Source organism: Humulus lupulus, chromosome X (genome assembly GCF_963169125.1).
Source record: "Humulus lupulus chromosome X, drHumLupu1.1, whole genome shotgun sequence".
Classification (NCBI taxonomy): Eukaryota; Viridiplantae; Streptophyta; class Magnoliopsida; order Rosales; family Cannabaceae; genus Humulus; species Humulus lupulus.
Window position 1 is genome coordinate 15,989,196 of NC_084802.1, and position 20,201 is coordinate 16,009,396.

The window sequence follows — 20,201 nt, forward strand, 5'->3', positions numbered from 1 at the left end:
TGTTATTAAAAGTGTATGTATTTTGAATCATTTTATAGGATAAGGAAAAATAAATGTTTATTTTCTAAATAATGTAAGACTTTATAATTCTCTTTTCTTAGTTTTGGAAACTTGTGCATGTATTAAATACTAATAAAAATATATTCTTAACAATTAAATTACTTGGTTTGGATGGTTGGGTGGACTTTATATTAACTTGAGTAGAAGGGTTCAAACTTTTATACTCTCATTTCTAAAAAAATATTATTTTAGAAAGAATCACGGTTCGATCCAGTTTAATAGGTTTTGGAGAGTTAAAAATCATGACCGAACCATTTAAAATTGAACGGTTCGATTAAACCAAATCATAGAGTTAAAAATTATGACCGAACCATTTAAAATTGAGCGGCTTGATTAAACCAAACTATAAAAATAATTTTATCAATCGTTATTTTTTATAGTTTGGCGCGATACGATTTGAGTTTTAAACCGCAGTTTGTAGGTTTATATGAACACCCTACTTTATTTACTAAGTTGGGCATGATTCAATTCTAGAGAAATCTAAAATTTAATTGAGGCTGTGATGACTTGTTACAATTTTATTATTTTTAATATAATTAAAATTTTTGATGTTAAAAATAGAATTAAAACATTTAAGACTTAACCATGGTTCAGTATATTTTAAAACTTTTTACATAAAAAGTTTAGTTTACGATGAAAACGACAACAGCCAACAACAGTATGAGAAGTTGAAAACGACACGTCGTAAACTCAACTCATCTCTGCCATTTGGGGGCGAGAAAAGGCAGCAAACAGTGAGAAAGAAGAGCAAACATGAGAGGCTTCAACTTGTTTCAGAGAAGCTCATCGCTATGGAGGAGAGAAAGAAATGCACTTCGCTCCATATCATCATCTAGGTCATTTTGTACGGAAAATGGCGATGGTCTTCAGAGCTCTAGGGTTAAGATCTTCGATCGCGACCTCAAACGCAAACAAGTAATACGTCTTTTTCTTCTTCTTTAGGTATAATCTTGTGTCAATTTCTTCTTTGATGTCTTAATATTCATCAAAAAAAAAAAAATTATGGCTTTACAGCGTGATCGAGCTAGATGGTTGATGGGTCAGACTCAAAATGACTCCTTTGTCGACGCTGTTGTTGAGAATGTATTGGATCGTTTGGAGGTACTGTTTAAAGCTTTCTTCATTGAGCTTGAGAGTGATATCTTTCTTGTGTTGGATTGACATTATTGTCATTCATTTGGGCTCACAGGACTGCAAAAAATCATTTCCTACTACATTATGCTTAGGGGGTTCAATACTACCTATCAAGCGTTTGTTACGTGGCCGGGGTGAGAAATTAGCTTTGTATTCTTTAAATTGAAATTAAAGTACTGTATGTCTCGACTAATTGTCTTAATGTTTCAATTTAGGTAACAATTAAGGTTGAGAATGAAAAAGTATGTGTAATATTTTTTATATTAGCAAATGATAGTATGCCAGATTAGTCAAAATTTTATCTTTTCATGACAATTTGTCAAGATGTGTTGTATTGCACCATTTGAAATTAGTTCACGCATGTACGGATTCAAAATCCTTTTATATTTATTTTTAGGTGGCATTGAGAAGCTTATTATGATGGACACATCGTATGACATGGTAAAGTTGTGTAAAGATGCTGAGCTTGATGATGCACAGAATGAAAAGATTGAGACCTCCTTTATTGTTGGCGATGAGGAATTTTTGCCTGTTAAAGAAAAGTAGGCTTAAAAGTTTTAGAATTATTTATTTGTTTTTATTTAAAAAAAATTATGTGAAATTCATTCATTTGAGGAACTCTTGATTGCCAATTGTCAATGTCAACCCTCTAATTGTATTTTGTAAAGCTCTCTAGATCTGGTAATAAGTTGCTTGGGCCTTCATTGGACTAATGATCTTCCAGGAGCTATGATACAGGTATATGCTTCTTTATATTTATAATTAGTTAGATTTATGGTGTTAGTTAGATTTCGCATTTGGATCCCATTACGAAAAAGTTGAAGCTGTATGAGAAGGCAAGATAGACATGTTGTGGATGCATTTTAAATTTGGTAGAAAAGAGAGTCAGCGGTCTTTGTTAATACTCAAGCTGTGAATATCTTTAACCGTAAAACATAAAGGAGAGATTTTGAATTTTTCTAGTGCATGCATTTGAATTATCTGTATTTTTTCCTTATAGAAAATTTTATAATTGGTAAAACTTAATAAACATGCAGTGCAAATTATTATGGAAGCATCCATGACACATGATTATATTTTACAGAGTAGATTGGCATTGAAGCCTGATGGCCTATTTTTGGGAGCTATTCTTGGAGGAGAAACCTTGAAGTTGGCATTCTTGATTAATTAAATGATATTTTTCCTATTTCTGCTATGGTTGGATTACCAAGAAATATAATTAAGTACCTGATTTGATTTTTTATTTGTTTTTTCTTTGTGGCTAGGGAGCTGAGAATTGCTTGCACAGTGGCACAAATGGAGCGTGAAGGGGGCATCAGTCCACGAATTTCACCTTTGGCACAAGTATAAAGTTTGTCGCATAACTTGTCTCAATTTATTTACTGAAGATGATGGCAACTAGGCCCTTCTGTATTACCCCTTTCGAATTGGCTTTTGCTTGGTTTTCAAAGTATAAACTAAAGTTTGTTTTCAAGATGTTTTTCTTATATCTCTACTTTTTTTTTCTTTCTCTAATGATACTTTCAGTAGCAATCTCATAGATTTGCTAGAAAAATGAATGTTTTGATGATGAAAGTAGGATTTTTTCAAGTATCCTCTCTCCTTGATCTAATAGTCTCCAGTTTGATCTTACATTACAACTTGCTGGCAATGATGGATTCATTTGGTGCCACTTTGTATTACATATCTAGTTCATTGTTGAATATGAATCAATATCAACCTAGAGTTTCTTAGGCCAAAATGATCACCAACAATGGTGGTACCATCTGTGGATGTATTATATATGTTGCTTTTTTTTTTATTGCATTCCAAGATTTTCTAAGTTATTTGTTTATTTGTTGTTGTTCTTGTCATGCTTCTATTAACGAGGCTGTTAAAATGTTGGGTTTATTTATTTATTTTTTATTCTTTTGAAAGGTGGATGAACATGTTTCTTTTCCTTTTTGGTTGAGAAATAGTTTTTCATACTAACATTTGGTGATTGGTTATTGAGTCCCCTAAATGGTTCTTTTGTCTAGGTGCGAGATGCAGGAAATCTTTTGACCAGAGCAGGTTTTACTCTTCCAGGTGTTGATGTCGATGAATACGTAGTTAAATATCAAAGTGGTGAGCATTTCTTATACCATTTTTTGCACATAATTATGCAGTCTCTGCCTACTAGATTAGTTATGTCATCTCGTATTTTGAAGCCTTTCCACTCGAGTAAAATAGAAATTGTGTCCTACAACATTGATGCATCAATCATCTATGTTGTGTGAGCTGGATTTTTAGTTATATATTCTGAGGTAGTTAAGAATTTAATGATTTTAAAACTAGAGTAATTGGTGAAAATAGATTTTTTTTTCTTGATGTCACTATGCAAAATGACATTCTTTTGATAATTTTTTCAAAATGACCTTGTTTTTCTTCACAAAATGGGGTATTGAGAGTGTCTGGAAGACTACTTTTGCAAAGAATTATCAGAAAAAGGCTACTGTGCAAAATGACTATTTTTTGCCAAATACTCCTTTTAACTGCTAAGTTGATAATACATCTTGGAAAACATGATATATTTTTTTATTAATTGTTCAAGATGAATGCTCATGCTGAATATTAGACCAAAAACCACTCTTTGGCTGGACCAACTTTTTATAAATTTCCAGGACACACTTACTTGAAATGACCTCATTAGATACCTTTTACCTTTTCACCATTTTCACAGTTAATTTATTTCTCTGGTTGCTGCAGCTCTTGAGCTAATAGAACATCTGCGAACAATGGGTGAAACTAATGCTCTTCTACAAAGAAACAAGGTTAAACTCATCACATATTTCTCTTGGATTAACTAAAATTGTAGAACATGATTTGAAAAATTGACGGGATTCTGAATTAAGCAGATTCTGAAGAGAGAAACAGCCCTTGCAACTGCAGCTATATACCAGTCAATGTTTGGCGCAGAAGATGGCACGGTCCCGGCTACTTATCAGGTAGAGCAAGATAGAGTTTCTCTCAAAATGATTCATTTTGGAGAAAAACTTCAATTTATGTTCTCTTTCTTGTTGTGGTTTTGTAGGTTATTTACATGACAGGGTGGAAGGAGCATGAATCTCAACCAAAGGCCAAAAGGAGAGGTTCTGCCACTGTGTCCTTCATGGACATTAAGAAGCAGTTTGGAAATACTGGAAGTTGATTTGCGTATGTGCAATTTTCAAATGACTTTCATTTTCTTTTATTTGAACAAAAATAAAATAAAGTAGAATAGAGCATTGATGCTGATTAATTATTTTGTCCAATTTTGTAATAGTTTGTAATCTTTACAAAACAATGCTATTTATCACACATTCAGTTCACTACCATTCAAATTAATGTAGTGACAAGATCCATGTTTATAATATTTTGGGTTATTAGTAAGGAATTACAGCAATTTTTACTTTTAGTTGAAAAATATTTGCAAATGTATAAGAAAAATAAAACAGCACATTCACACACACAACTCTCTTAGTCAAATATTTAAACGTTCTCATTCACTCCAAATAACTATAAAAAACTGTTTGATTCTAAATTAATTGAAAATAATTAGTATATAAATCTACAACTCTGTTCCGTTGATTGAAATCACTGATTCTGCTGTTAATCAACGCCAAAACACAATTTTTACATAGAATAAAGTCGACAATTTTTTTTAAAAGAATCTTCAAAGTTCTAACATACAATTTACAATTCTCATAATCATATATGCCAAAATTATCTAACCAGAAGATGACTTGGATGGGGTTAGATTAGGAGGAGCAGGAACGTCTATGATACCTTCCAACATAAGACAAACTTTCTTCATAGAAGGTCTCAAAGTTGGTTCCTCTTGAATGCACCAAAGTCCCAACTTAATCATCTTCTCCACTTCACTCTTCTCCACATGATCATCTTCAACCAGTTTTTCCAGTTGACCAAACATGAAACAGTCATAAACCCAGTTGGCAAGAACAGCTTTCTCTTCAGGAACATCCATTTGCACACTCCTTCTACAACAAACAATCTCCAAAACCATGATTCCAAAACTATAAACATCAGCTTTCACTGTTATCGCCATGTTTCGATGCCATTCCGGTGCCAAATATCCTCTCGTTCCTCGCAAACCAGTGTAAGTTCTGGTTTGATCAGGCATTAGTAGTTTAGCCAGCCCGAAATCTGCAATTTTCGCCGAGTTTTGATCGTCCATTAGTATGTTTTCTGGTTTGATATCACAGTGGATTATCTGAGTTTCACACTCTTCATGTAAGTAGACTATGCCTTTAGCTATATCTAATGCTATTCCAACTCTTTCCTCCCAATTAGGCTTTCTTGTCTTGGACTTGAAGAGAAAATCAGCTAAAGAACCGTTTTTCATGTACTCATAAACCAGTAGCCTGTTTGGTCCTTCATGGCAGTAACCATGGAGTTTGACCAAGTTTCTGTGATGGGTTTTGCCTATTACTCGCATTTCGTTCCTGAACTCTTGTTCTCCGTCCGCGATTACTCTCTCTAGTCTCTTAATGGCCACAACTTTACTAGTCCTCCAGCTGTTTGATAAAATCACTCCTTTGAAAACTGTCCCAAATGCTCCTTTTCCCACTTGATCTTGGAAACCATTTGTGGCCTTTTCTAACTCACCAAACGTGTATGGTCTTACAGACATATCTTCAAGAAACTTGTCATGATCCAGATTCACAATTCTTTTGTAATACAAAGCACGGAATCTGTAGATAAGAGCACCCGAAATCACTAAGCCAATGATTCCCAAACTCGAAACGACCATGCTGGTGATGAAGATTCCACTTTGAACTACTTGTTGATGATGATCACTGGTTTTTTCTTTGCCGCTCAAACTTGTTGTACAGACTTTTATAATGGTTGTAACGAAGCCTTTTCTCCCAATTCTCGAATATCTCAATGGAGTGGTTAGTTTACGACACCTCATGTTGTTCCGGAACATAGCAGCTTGGCAATTACGGTCTTTCAAGCATTCATCTATGCAAGCTGACTTGTTCATCACCGAAACGATAGAATACAAGTCTTCGTTGTTCCACGCAATTCCATCAAGTTCGACAGAAGAAAGATGAGAGTCTCCCTCAAGATTATGATCACTTTGGTTTTGAGCAATGCAATCTATGCTTGTATTTCTCTGGCAGCCTAAGTTTCTCCTGTGCTCATCGACAAAATCAAAGCCTGGTAGGCATGCGTAATCCGGTTCTTCATCATGATCTGTAAGACAATATGAATTCAAGCCGCATAGTCCAACTGGGGCACACTTGTTTGCAACTGAAGCCCACTCGACCACCCAACTGCTGTTTATATTTACTGAACTATGAGAATACAATCGTAATATTCCATCTACATCTAGTGTTAACCGATACAGAACTTTCTCACTGAGACTTTTCCCAGTACGAAAAATCGGCTTTGTATTGAGACCAGTGGCATTAAGAAGGTAAAGATGGCCATCAAGATCAAGATTTAGACTCACATTGTTACCTGTCCTAATGTTGATGTTCCTTGCCCAGTAAGAAAAAAAGGCTTTGTTTGGACTTATTGCAGGGTATTGGACCAAATTCCCATCTCCCTGCATAGCAAGCCGGAACCTTTTGTTGGCTGAAACAAGTTGATTTCCTGGAAGCAGATGCTGTCCTGGCAAAAGGGTATCTGTTTGATGATCGAAACTCTGCCATGTGATCATCGAGTTCAAGTTGTAGAGGACGAAGTTGCCCGAATCGAGCATGGAAGCTGAGGCTGCAGGCTGAGAGGAATTGGTAATGGTGGCTTTTTGTAGACCTTGCTTATCTCGCAAGACAATGTTCCCATCTTTATTGAAAAACAGTGTAGCATCTTGGGACAATGGGGGGTCATCTGGATTTGCTGTCCATACGACTGTCTTCTGGTTTAGTTTCTCATACCAGATTCCAACTGCAAAACCATTGTCTTGTGTTTGGTAGAAGCCAAATGCAAAGTGGCCAGAGCTAGATAACCAATGTGAGTTACTGGTATTGGAAGAGAGAGAAGAGCGTAAGCTGATTAGTGTGTTATTGATCTTTTGTTGAGCTGTTGATATTGAGAACTTGGTAGTAATCAGAAGCAACACAAAATAGATTGCAGCCATAATTTTTCTGGGTTCTTCTACTGCTTACTGCTTTTAAAACCAAAGTATTGTTTTGAACTTTTGATGAAAGAAATTTTCTGATCCATAAGCAATACTTAATACATGTCGTTACAGCTCTTTGGTTTGATTCAGACTTGGTCAATATAAGAATTCTAATGCACGCAAAGCTCATAATGTATGGTTTAGATTTTTATAGATTTGACTTTGAAGCTTAATTACAAGGAGTCAAAACTCCTTTTAATTTTAAACAATAATAATAATAACACAATTTAGTTTCATTAAAAAAATGACCAAAATTAAGCAGAAAATTAATTTTGATGCAGTATGTAAAACAAAAGATTAACAAATGAACAAAACAGTTGTTTAGGACCAAAATAGTATTATTTTTTTTATGCAAATATTACTTGGACAATAAGTATTAATGGCTCATGAGTGACAAGATAACAAAATTTGAATAAGAGTGGTTTTTATATAAATATATATATATATATATATTTATAATATGTTTATGAAATAAACAAGGACCAGTGACTCAAATTTAGTCAACTTTAGAAAGAGGGAAAATTAGCCTATTTTGCTTAAAAGAATGGCAAGAGTATCGCAGGCAGCCTTGTCCCATGATCTCAAAGATAGATTCTCAAATCTCATATTGCTTATGATGAAGCAAAGAAAGCTTATTATTTGAGGTTTGAACCTTCAACAACGGCATTGCAAAATGTTGACTACATACTATTCAGAAATCATTCAATAAATTACTCATTTTTATTGTTTCTACTCAAAATGATAGGAGGTTTCTAGTCAAAATTGGACAACAAAGAACAAACCCTTCTAAAATATATCAAGTGTAATACGACATCACCAATTAAATTATTTTTCAAACCAAAAAAAAAAAAAAAAAAAGTTTTTATATCGATATAGGTGCATTTGTTCAAGTGCAAATAATATATAATTAGGATGACAAGAAAAAATTATTATTTATATAAGGGTGTGACTATTGACACTTTTTTTCTCCCCTCCCTTTTATAATTGATGAGTAATTAATTAGCCATTTACATACATAATTATATGTAAATTGACATAAATATCCTCAAACAATTATAATTATAAACTATAATTCTTAACACACACCCTCCCAACATATTAGGTATAAACATTAAAAAAATGTTAGATTATCAATTTAAAAAAATTAAAACTCTAAAAAAAAGTAATGGATGAACAAATATAGATATGAATGTGATGTGGATGCTAAAGATTTTAAATCTAATGAGTTTTTTTTTTTTTTATCATATGTATGAATTTTTTTTATTGTATTTTATTCTTAAAATTGTGTATAATAACAACAAGTCACTCAATATTGACATAATTAAAAAGACTAAATAAAAACATAAAAGCGAAATAAAGATTATTAAGCCATGAAAATGAGATGTAAAAGACATAACATTTATCATGATAAGAGTCATTGATCATACCATTTACATTAGTGACAATGATTTAAGTTTTAGTTTTGTTTAGGAGAGAGTGGTTTTAACAATATTTGTATTAATAATTGTTATACTCATTTTTCAAGCATTTATGACATTTCAAAAAATAACAATTATAAAGGGATGATGAACAAAACCTATAACCTTTCTATTCTCACAAAGCACAAAACAGATCCTGTTCTCACAAAACACAAAACAATTCTTGTTATCACAAAGCACAAAGTACTTCATGTTCTCACAAAGTACAATTACTTCATGTTCTTATGAAGTACAAAACAAACTACCAAGCGCTAACAGAATGGATTGGGTCGCGTAGCCGCATTCGTCATTCTCTGTTCGCACAAGGCAAACCATTACACACTAACAGGAGGATCCTGATCGTTCAACACACAAAATCTGCGCTAACAGAATTAACAAAGGAGTACATAGTTGCTATTTATCAAATATAATTGTATTTGTATTATTTTTGGGCCAAGTCCAATAACTTAGGCTTATGATCCAATTGTAACCCTAAACTCCTCACTATAAATAAGATGAGATGTGATAGAAATAAAGGGGAGGCAATTCATAATGTCGAAACTCCATGATGGTAGAAACAAGTCATTATGTAATGTAAAAGCAAATGAGGACTATAGAACAATCGACGACGTAAGTTCACTGGAAACTATGACTTTTTAAGCTTAAATATTAATAAAAGTAACTAAGTGGATATATGTCATTTTTTTGGGATCGAACCACTTTAAAATATGGTGTTATTTATTTGATTATACATCTATTCTTGAATTCATGCTTTTATGTTCTCAAGTTGATGAAAAATAGTGTCAACAATGATATAAATGGGTGTGAGATGAAAGTTTTATGAATAATATTGTACTTAACAAGAGGGGGAGTGAAAATAAATTCTTTTAACTTTTAAAAGGAGTGTAATTAGAAAATGTGTAAGAGAAGAAAAAAAGTGCGTGCCATAGTCACATAATCCAATTACTCAAATTAATTATATATGGTCACATAATCCAATTACTCAAATTAATTGTATATTATTTGCACTTGTCAACCTTGCTATCCTCCTTGTATTGGCTTGCCAATAGTAAGTTTCCATTCAATATATATCCATCCCCACAATTGCTCCATACATTTTGTACCGGAAAAAGTTGAGAACTACTCAATTTTAGGAGTAGTTAACTAAAATTAGACACTTAATATATTTACTTGAATTTTACCTATAATTATGACGAGACTTCCCAAATTACCCTTATTTGAGCACATGGTTCTAAGTGTTGTTGTAATATGTATTATATGTGTCATATTATAGTTAAATTGAAAATGCATTTTAATTATAATGTGTCATATATATGTGTGACAACTATATTTATAGGAATGTATTCAATCTATGAAAAATTATTCTTTAAAATGTAAAAATCAAGGCTTAAAATATAAATCATAAATCTTAAAATGTAAAGAACAATCATTTAAAATATAAATCTCAAGACATAAAATCTAAACCACAATTCTTCAAAATATAAACCACAAAGCTTAAAATATAAACCATCACTTTTTAAAATTTAAACCACAAGCCTTAAAATTTAAATCGCGGTTTGTAAAAATTTAAATCATAATGCTTAAAGTTAAACTACTAGACTTAAAATCTAAACTACGATCATATAAAATATAAATCATATTCTTTTAAAATTTAAGCCATGATTCTTTAAAATTTAAACCATTAGTTTTTAAAATTTAAACTACCATATAACTTAAAATTTAAACATCTCTTTAAAATTTAAATCACAAGACTTAAAATTTAAATAACAACTCTTTAAAATTTAAAACACGAGGCTTGAATATAAACCACAACTCTTTAAAATTTAAATCACGATGCTTAAAAGTTAAACTACTTAGCTTAAAAGTTAAACTACTTAGCTTAAAATCTAAACTACGACCATATAAAATATAAATCATGATCATTTAAAATCTAAAATCACGACTCTTTAAAATTTAAATCACTAGTCTTTAAAATTTAAAGCACGACTCTTTAAAATTTAAAGCACGACTCTTTAAAATTTAAACCACAAGGCTTAAAATTTTAAAACGCAAGGCTTAAAATTTTAAAACGCAAGGCTTAAAATTTAAACCACGACTTTAAAAATTTAAACCACAATGCTTAAAAGTTAAATCACTAGCCTTAAAATCTAAACCACGATCGTATAAAATATAAACAATGATCCTTAAAAATCTAAATCACGACTCTTTAAAATTTAAATCACTAGTCTTTAAACCACAAGACTTAAAATTTAAACTACGACTCTTTAAAAGTTAAATAAGACTTAAAATTTAAACTAGAAAGCTTAAAATTTAAACAAAAATTCTTTAAAATTTAAACCATAAGGCTTAAAAGTTAAACCACGCGATTAAAATCTAAATCACAACCATATAAAATATAAACCATGATCATTTAAAATCTAAACAATGAATCCTTAGAATTTAAACTCTTAGTCTTTAAAATTTAAACTACAACTTTTTAAAATTTAAACCACAAGACTTAAAATTTAAATCACGACTCTTTAAAATTTAAACCACAAGACTTAAAATTTAAACCATAAGGCTTAAAAGTTAAACCACACGATTAAAATCTAAACCGCGGCCATATAAAATATATACTATGATCATATAAAATATAAATCATGTTCCTTTTAAATTTAAACTACGACTCCTTAAAGTTTAAATCACTAGTCTTTAAAATTTAAACTACACGACTTAAAATTTAAACTATAAGACTTAAAATTTAAATCACGATTCTTTAAAATTTAAACAAAAATGCTTAAAAGTTATACTACTAAGCTTAACAAAATAAAATGTATAGATTTTTAGCTATTAATTTAACATATATTTGTTGTATTTATTTGTCATTAAATATTATTTAAAGCTATTAACTAATAGTAAAAAGAGTTGGATATGATGATTATGTGGTTTCTTATGCTATCTTGATGGGCATGTGTTTGACTCTTGGCAACTACAATTGATATATTTTTTTTATAGCATACCTAGACACCTTGTGTGTAGAAAAAAATATAATGGAACATTCATTATATTTTGTATAAAAATAAGAGAATTAATAAATGAGTAAAAATTAAAATGGTTATGACACCTAATCTAATTTCTTCGTACCTCAATGGAAAAGAACCAGTCAAACTAGTCCATTTAAAATGTGAGTGAGCCAACACAGTGGAGAATTGTGCCTTATACTGCTCGATCCATTTGTTCTACGTCCATTTTATTATTAACTTTATTTAAATAAGAAGAAATAGTTAGTCCCTTCTATTATTTATATTTTAACAGCACCTAATTAAAATATAAATAATAATTATTTGAAAGTAGAGTATGATGCTTTGGAATGTAAACTATAAGCCAAAAATATAAACCACACCTTTATAAGTGTAAATCACAAGTCTGAAAATATAAATCAATGATATTTTAATCACTCTGTACAAATAATTATCAAAATAAAATACGTGGTTAATTATAGTTAATGAATTATAAAAATGGGTAGTTTTCAAAAAATCCTTTTAAATAAAGAATAAATTTATCTCTTAAATCATTTTCATTAAACAAAAAGGCCATTTAGTATTATACTAGGTAAATTTTAAATTTTAAATTATTTACTTAGTTTTATTTAGAAAATGTATCAATTTTTTTAATTGCCATATAAATTTTAAATAAATAAACAAAGTCATATATTATAAGAGAATGACATAAACATATTTAAAAAAAAATTAAACCAAAACATTTTCTATAGTTTTTTTAAAAAAAATAATATGATAATTTTTTTAAAAAAAATATTAAACCAAGAATCCATTAGATATACACTTTATGGTGCATTCTAGTTTTAAAATTAAATATCTTTTTCTAATTTTCTTTTAGAAAAAATACATATGAATTTTAATATAATAAAATATTAAAAAAAAATTCTAAATCAAAACTATAAATTTAATAAGTTTAGTAGATACAAGCAACGTGCAATGGATGATTGCTTAGTTTTATTTATAAAATTTATTAATTATTTTTATTAAATTTATATGATTGTCATATAAATTTTAAATAAATAAACAATATTATATATAAAATAATTACATAAACATATTAAAAGAAAAATTAAACCAAAATATTATTTATGTTATTTAAAAAATATATATATATATATAATATGATAATCTTTTAGATTACAAATTACCTTATTTAATGTACAAAATATTCATGATATTATTCAAATTACACTTTAATGATTGGAGAATAAACTTATTTATTCTTGATAGAAGATAAATGTTATTCTAATTTCTTATGAACTTACATAATCATACTATTTATATATACACATGACACCTATACATAAAATATTTGTAATATTTATTGTTATTTAATATGAATATAAATATATAAGCTATATTAAATAAAAAAACATGTTTTCTTTTTAAATATAAATGATAATATTAATTAATAAAAACTAAAATTATGTATTATATATTATTATTATTATTACTAGGGTAGGTAACCATTTGGTACCCTATGTTTTTGCAAAGTATCATTTTTGTACCCTCTGTTTTCAATAATGCTCATATGGTACCCTGTATTTTAAAATCGTACATATTTGGTACCCTAAACTCAAATTTAATTAATAAAATTTTATCAATTTAATCAAACTGCTGTCAATTATGTAAGTTACAAATTTAAATTTAATTACATAATTACATATAACTGATGACATTTGATCATATTGACAAAATTTTATCTATTAAATCTGAGTTTAGGGTACCAAATATATACGATTTTAAAATACATGGTACCATATGAGCATTATTGAAAACAGAGGGTACCAAAATGATACTTTGCAAAAATATAGGGTACCAAATCAGTAAATTCCCTTATTACTGTTATAATGATATTTTATAATATTTAAATTTATATTAATATAATTATTAAATATTTAGTATTATATTATATATTATTATAATAATGATATTGTATAACATTTGAATTTGAATGTGAATTGAAACATATTAATATAATTATTATATATGTAGTCTTTTATTAAATATTATTATAATAATGATATTTTATAGTATTTGTGTTGACTACCATTTTTGCTATCAAAGTTTGTAAAAGAGGTTAAAGAAATAGCTATATGAACGTAGATTTTTACGTGGTTCAGGTTGTAAAATAACCATAGTCCACGAGTCTTTTGTATTAGGGGGTTTGCTAGCTTATAGTTGCAAGCTTTTTTACAGTATCTTCTCAGATAGCATTTATATTGCTCTGAGTCTTGGTATTTCTTAATAAAAAATCCAGCCCCCTACAATGAGACTCCCAGCCCTATTTATAGTGGCTGGGGTCATTAATGTTAATCATACACAACTAATCCACATTTTCCTCATAATTGAGGGATCAATACACTTTAATGCATTAGGCTGCAATGAACAGAAAATATGGCCCAAGCAGGATTTGCGGGGCCCACGGCATAAAAGTAACCACTTTATGGGGAACATGCCCTTGCGACTGTCAGGACGTGCTGCGCACATTTTCGTGTCAGGCGGCGTAGTGGGCATGCGAATTGTCGATTCGTACCTTAGCAACCCTGCTAACAGATCGCCCACAAAAGTAGTCAGACAATCTTCTGGCTCTGAAGACCCGTAGTCATTGACACGTTGCTCCACCTCCCTGGTCCAAGACCCAGAGCCTTGGACCCGAGAGAACCGTGACACAACACCCGTATGGGGATGAACTATATCTCCAAGAGTGAAACTCGGCACTTGACTTACCAAGGCGAGGCGCCTGCTCTTCCTCGGACACTTCCTAATATGGGAACATCCTTTCACCGACTACAGACCTCGGGGAGTAACAAGCCCTAAGTATGCCTACGTGCCACGTAGTCAGTCATCTGGGATTGCCACGTGTTGTTCATGGTAAAATGCGAACAAAATTTTCCCCCCAAGTCTCTACTTGTCCTCGGACAGTGGAGACTTTGAAAAGAGGGAAGTACTGAGAGGTCCTCGGACAGTTTGCGTTTGAACTTCCGCTGATGTCACTCTTGAAAGGAGAAACACGTGACACACCCCCTTGCTGGGCCCATCAATCTGTGCATTTAATTAGGGGTCATCTCGATATCCCAAACGTTTATTATGAAACCCAAGTTGTCCCGTCCCAAGGAAGCCAATGATTGCGATCTACACCTTTCAGACCTTGACTGTCAGATTACTTTAGCAACTCGCTCATCCGATGATCATAGAAGCGTTGCCTCTTGTATGTTTCATTGGGTATAAAGGGCCCATAAAAAACCTTCAATTACTTATCACAGTCATTCAAAAAACACGAAACCTCTCCACACACTCTCTCTTCTTCAACCCCTCACTGGAATTTTGGACAACTGGCGTGAGTCTTCCTACTTTTGGTTAGACAGCAAGCAGTACTACAGGGTGAGAACTTGCCTCAACACTTATCTTCATTTTATCTCGGGTAAGTATCTCTAATCCATGTTCTTTGGTTGTGTTTAGTGTTTTTTTAAGATGCGTTTTAAGGATAGCAATAGTGTAGTATTCCAGTATTCTTTGTCTCTACAAGTGGCTTTAGGCATATCTGAATGTTAGGCTTTCTTCGAGATGGCCTCACAATTTTTTTATCGATTTTGCATTTCTGGGTCTATGGCCGGAATCTGGGGATTTCCAGTTTCCGGCAGGCTCATCTCCCTCAGCTCGTCACTAGGCATCGAGGATGTCCCATATCTCCAAAATCTTCTTTTCCTTCCGAGAAGTATTCTTAGGGTTCTTTGTATTTTGGTTATTTTTCCTTCAGTCAGAATGCTAACTGCTTGGTTTTTTGTCTCAGATGTCTGAGGAAATCCGCTACCTGCACGAGCACGGATTCTACTTATTCTACCAAGAACTTTCTGAAATGGCAAGCTCGTGAGACTCCTTTGAGGGAACTCAGGGACGGGGGTCAGAGTGCTGGACGGGGAGCAAACTGCTTACCTCGACCTCCAAGTGGCGGTGAGGCCCCTCCGGTGTGAGGATTCGAGGCTCACTGTGGAGGAAGTCAACGTAGCCCCCACTCCACACCCGTCTCAAAAATATGAGGGTGAGGCATTTGAGGCGGAGGTCTACCGCGCACTTCTTCGACATCCCAAAGCCCTGGAGGCCATCACGAGGTATTACTCAATCGAGGATAGATGCCTCATTCGTCTTTGCCGAGAGTCCGAGCGAGCACACTGTGGCGCCTACGACATGGGTGCCTGGAGCCAGGCACATCTAATGGCAGGGGCTACCCTACCCCTCAAGCCGTACTTTGTCAAATTTTTGAAGTACGTGGGGATAGCCCCATTCCAGATTTCCCCCAACGGCTACAGGGTGCTCGCAGGGATGTACGTTCTGTTCTGGAGACAGAAATGGTCGGAGCCCTCATTAGCGGAGATACTGTATTTCTACAGTTTCAAGACCACTCATCAGAAGAAGGGGTCCAAGCGGGATGGATATTACTCTTTGGTGAAGTACCTCACATCCTCACTCAGCTACAAGGCTCCTCATCACAACGAGAATCATTCTCGAGACTACAAGGATGCCTTCTTCTTCACAGATGGCTTCTCGACCTGTAGTAGACTTTAATTCTCGACTTTGCCCGAGTAGGTAAGCATCTTTTTGAACACAGTTACTCTTTGCCTTGCTAGGGCCTCTATCTTCGAAACTTAGTGATTTATTTTTGAGTAGGTCCAATCCGCCGGAACCACTATATTTAGCTCTTTGAGGACCATCTCCAAGCGATGAAGGCTCTTCCCAACTAAGAATTAGACCTTAGTGTCTTGGTAACGAAACTGAACCTCATCAGGTCGGGGATCCTCAGCGTAGAGCAGCAGATAAGCAACATGGAGTTGACCAAATATTGCCAGTCCAAGAAGTCTCGGGAAGTAGCGTCCCGTCATATCAACTATATAGAGGGGCTGGCCAAGAAGGCATTTCAGAGGCGATGGCTGAGGAGAGGTCGGTGAATGCTCGGGCCATTGAAGAGGCGCGAGAGGCCCAAGAAGACCAGAAACTCGAGGCGGAACTCCAAGCAGGGATGGAAGCTTCCCATCTAGACTCACGTAACTCACCTCTTGTTCTGTCGTCTGCTGCCTGAGTGAGTGATAGGATAAGTCCCGACCATGTCTGGGCCTCTCCAGCCTTTCTCTGTTATGTCAAATCTCACATCAGCGTTGAACAAGGGAAGAATTTCAAGATTTCCTAGATCTTGTATATGTATATCTCCATCACCTTAGGAGGTAACCTACCTCCCATGGGTTCGTACCCTTAGATCGAGTGACATCCTTTCCCTTGAGCTGGTTTTGCCAATATGGCACCAATATTAGCTGTGATGTAAGGAATAGGATAGCACACCTTCACTACTTGGACCGATGCTCAGTTCATGGTGAGCCTCCGAATGGCTTAATTTGTTGTATTGTCCTTGTGTAGTATGTATGCTAATTATTTTCCTTGCCCTTGCAGCTCATATGGGATTAGCGGACATTGCTCGGTCTACTCTAAGGTTGGGAGCGCTCCCCAGCTCTTCGGCGGGATAGGGGTCGCGCCCTCAGGAACAGCCGATTCTTCTCCCCCAGCCAAGAGGTAGAGAGTCTCCACTCCTCCTGGGGACCCCCTTACGGTCACCATGCACCCTGTGGTGGAGATCCCCTCTTTGCCCGTATCAGAAGAAGCGGTACAAGAGATAAGACTAGAGGAGGTTCTAGAGCCCGAGCCAAAATCGATCCATGAATTGGAGGAGGCAGTGTCGCCCTGAGTCCGTCTCCTGGTATACCCCATGAAGTACAAGGGGGATTTGTTGGAGTAGTACAACAGGATGCTTCAACACTTTGAATCAAGGCTGAAAGAAGGCAAAAAATCCTTGCATGAGACAGCCAAGGCCCTCCGGCAACTCAAACCACCCTGAGAGAGGTATGTCGTCCTTGCGATCGAATGAGATGAGCTGGAGACCCTGTTCTCCTCCTAGCTGAGGGACATAGTTGATCCCCTAGCTGTCGAACTCCTCCAGAGGGTTAGCTCCACTATGTGCGAGTTGACCGCCCGAAGCTTCTCCCAACTTGGTAATAGTAATGAAGCCTCTCTCGTGGCCTTATGCCGGTACGCCTTCATCCGGGTAAGTTACATCACCCCCGTCCTTGGATTTGACTTACCCAAATGTTATTAATCTAACACATTTGTTTTGTTGCAGTCCGCCTTAGCATGCCAACACCTGGGAGATATTATGATGGAGAAGTCATATGAACTCCAGAGATCCCAGGACAAGGTTGCCTCCCTCAAGGAGAAGATGAAGGGTTCTCGGGAGGAGCTTCTCTGTTGTGGAAACGCTCCTTGGAGCTTGAGGAGGCTCTCCAGAAAATCTCTGAGGATTTTTAGCGGGCCGAAAGGGAGAAGCAAGCGACCGTGGATGGCATGCACTGAGCCCAGGAGGAAGCCAAGAAGGCCACTGCTGAAATCACTCAAGTTGCCTTGGAGAATTCCCAGCTTCAGGAGCAGGCTAGAGAGGCTATTGGTCGGGCTGAGTTAGCCGAGAGAAAGACCCTCCAAGCCATGGAGATGCATAGGTCGACTAGGTGTCAGGTGGAGAAGCTTACACAAGAGACCGAATCTATCGCCGAGAATGCCTTCTATGTGGCTTGGTATCACAACTAGGACATGAGCTTGGACTTCACTGGGGAACCCGAGAAGTACAAACTCCTTTTTAATGAGTGACTCCAAGTTACCGAAGTGGCCCAAGTGGCCTCAACGGCCAAAGCGACCCCATCTACTGAGATCACTCAACCTACTGAGGAGACCTCAGTTGTCGAGACGGTCTCAGTAGGGGGTGCCCCCAGTGATGATCCGATCATCGAAGTGGTGGCGGAGGCTCCCGAAGCCCAGTTGTAGTTTTCACCTTTAGGCCTGTGTGCCATAAGCTTTTGGGGTATAGACAAACGTTGCTCGAGCCCCCGAGCGTAGTTGTAATTATTTTCCCAGCTAAGACTTATGTGGCTTGCCTTGCTTTTTGTTTGGTTTGGTTCTGACAATTCACCGTAACCTAGAATGTCACGAGAACAAGCACTCAAAACCGTTCTGGGCCTTTGGTTCTATAAATTCAATTGTAACACTAATGTCACAGGAACAAGAACTCAACATATTTTAGACATGGTTCCCTGAATTCAATGTAACATGAATGTCACGAGAACAAGAACTCACATCTTTTAAACATAGTTCTATGAGTTTAACGTGACATGAATGTCACGAGAACAAGAACTCAAAATATTTTAAACATGGTTCTATGAATTCAACGTGACACAAATGTCACGAGAACAAGAACTCAAAATATTTTAGACATGGTTCTATGAATTCAACGTAACACGAATGTCACAAGAACAAGAACTCAAAATATTTTAAACATCGTTCTATGAATTCAACGTGACACGAATGTCACAAGAACAAGAACTCAAAATATTTTAAGCACGGTTCTATGAATTCAACGTGACACGAATGTCACGAGAACAAGAACTCAAAATATTTTAAACATGGTTCTATGAATTCAACGTGACACGAATGTCACGAGAACAAGAGCTCACAATATTTTAGACATGGTTCTCTGAATTCAACGTAACACGAATGTCACGAGAACAAGAACTCAAAATATTTTAAACATGATTCTCTGAATTCAACGTAACATGAATGTCACGAGAACAAGAACGCAAAATATTTTAGACTTGGTTCTATGAATTCAACATAACATGAATGTCACGAGAACAAGAACTCAAAATATTTTAAACATAGTTCTATGAGTTCAACGTGAGACGAATGTCACGAGAACAAGAACTCAAAAATATTTTAAACATTTTTCTATGAATTCAATGTGACATGAATGTGTTAGAGAATATATTTTATTCCAATGGAAATGGTAAGAAATATTACAACTCTATGCAAAAAAAAAAAAAAAAAGTACAATGGACAAGATGATAGATAAATAAGTTTACAACTCAATGACCAACAATACAAGTAAATGTAGAAATAAGAGAAAAGAAGATAATTATAGGAACTAAAACTCTAAAACAAAGAATACAATAAATATGTAAATAAAAAATAGAAGAAGAGGATTACTATAATCCTCAGAATCCCAAATAAAGTTTAATGGTTGGATTAGTAGGTCGGGAGGGCCATACTTGATTTATTATGCCATTAAATTATTATATGCATGTTTATGCAAATTATATTATAATATGATGTTGAATGCATGCATCTGGATCCACATTTCATTGCAGGGGCATTTTGGTAATTTGGCCCGTTGATGGCGTAATTGTGTATTTTGGGTGCATGTTTGTGATTAATTGATAAGGCCACATTATAATGTGGATTTGTTCAAGCCAT

The 20,201-nt window shown here is 34.3% G+C and overlaps 2 protein-coding genes across 2 annotated transcripts; one reads left to right on the plus strand and one right to left on the minus strand.

The window, feature by feature from the left end:
* The first annotated feature begins 779 nt into the window (after positions 1 to 779).
* On the plus strand, positions 780 to 4,588 carry LOC133803444 (putative methyltransferase At1g22800, mitochondrial). The gene is made up of 11 exons (XM_062241493.1): positions 780 to 975; positions 1,075 to 1,161; positions 1,250 to 1,328; positions 1,592 to 1,736; positions 1,863 to 1,932; positions 2,279 to 2,343; positions 2,460 to 2,538; positions 3,213 to 3,300; positions 3,922 to 3,986; positions 4,071 to 4,160; positions 4,247 to 4,588. The coding sequence occupies exons 1-11, from the start codon at positions 814 to 816 to the stop codon at positions 4,361 to 4,363; spliced, it is 1,047 nt and encodes a 348-aa protein (XP_062097477.1). The 5' UTR covers positions 780 to 813; the 3' UTR covers positions 4,364 to 4,588.
* Positions 4,589 to 4,681: 93 nt separating this feature from the next.
* On the minus strand, positions 4,682 to 7,300 carry LOC133805563 (G-type lectin S-receptor-like serine/threonine-protein kinase LECRK3). The gene has a single exon (XM_062243744.1). It carries the CDS (start codon positions 7,298 to 7,300, stop codon positions 4,922 to 4,924), a length of 2,379 nt encoding a protein of 792 aa, XP_062099728.1. The 3' UTR covers positions 4,682 to 4,921.
* Between the last annotated feature and the right edge of the window lie 12,901 nt (positions 7,301 to 20,201).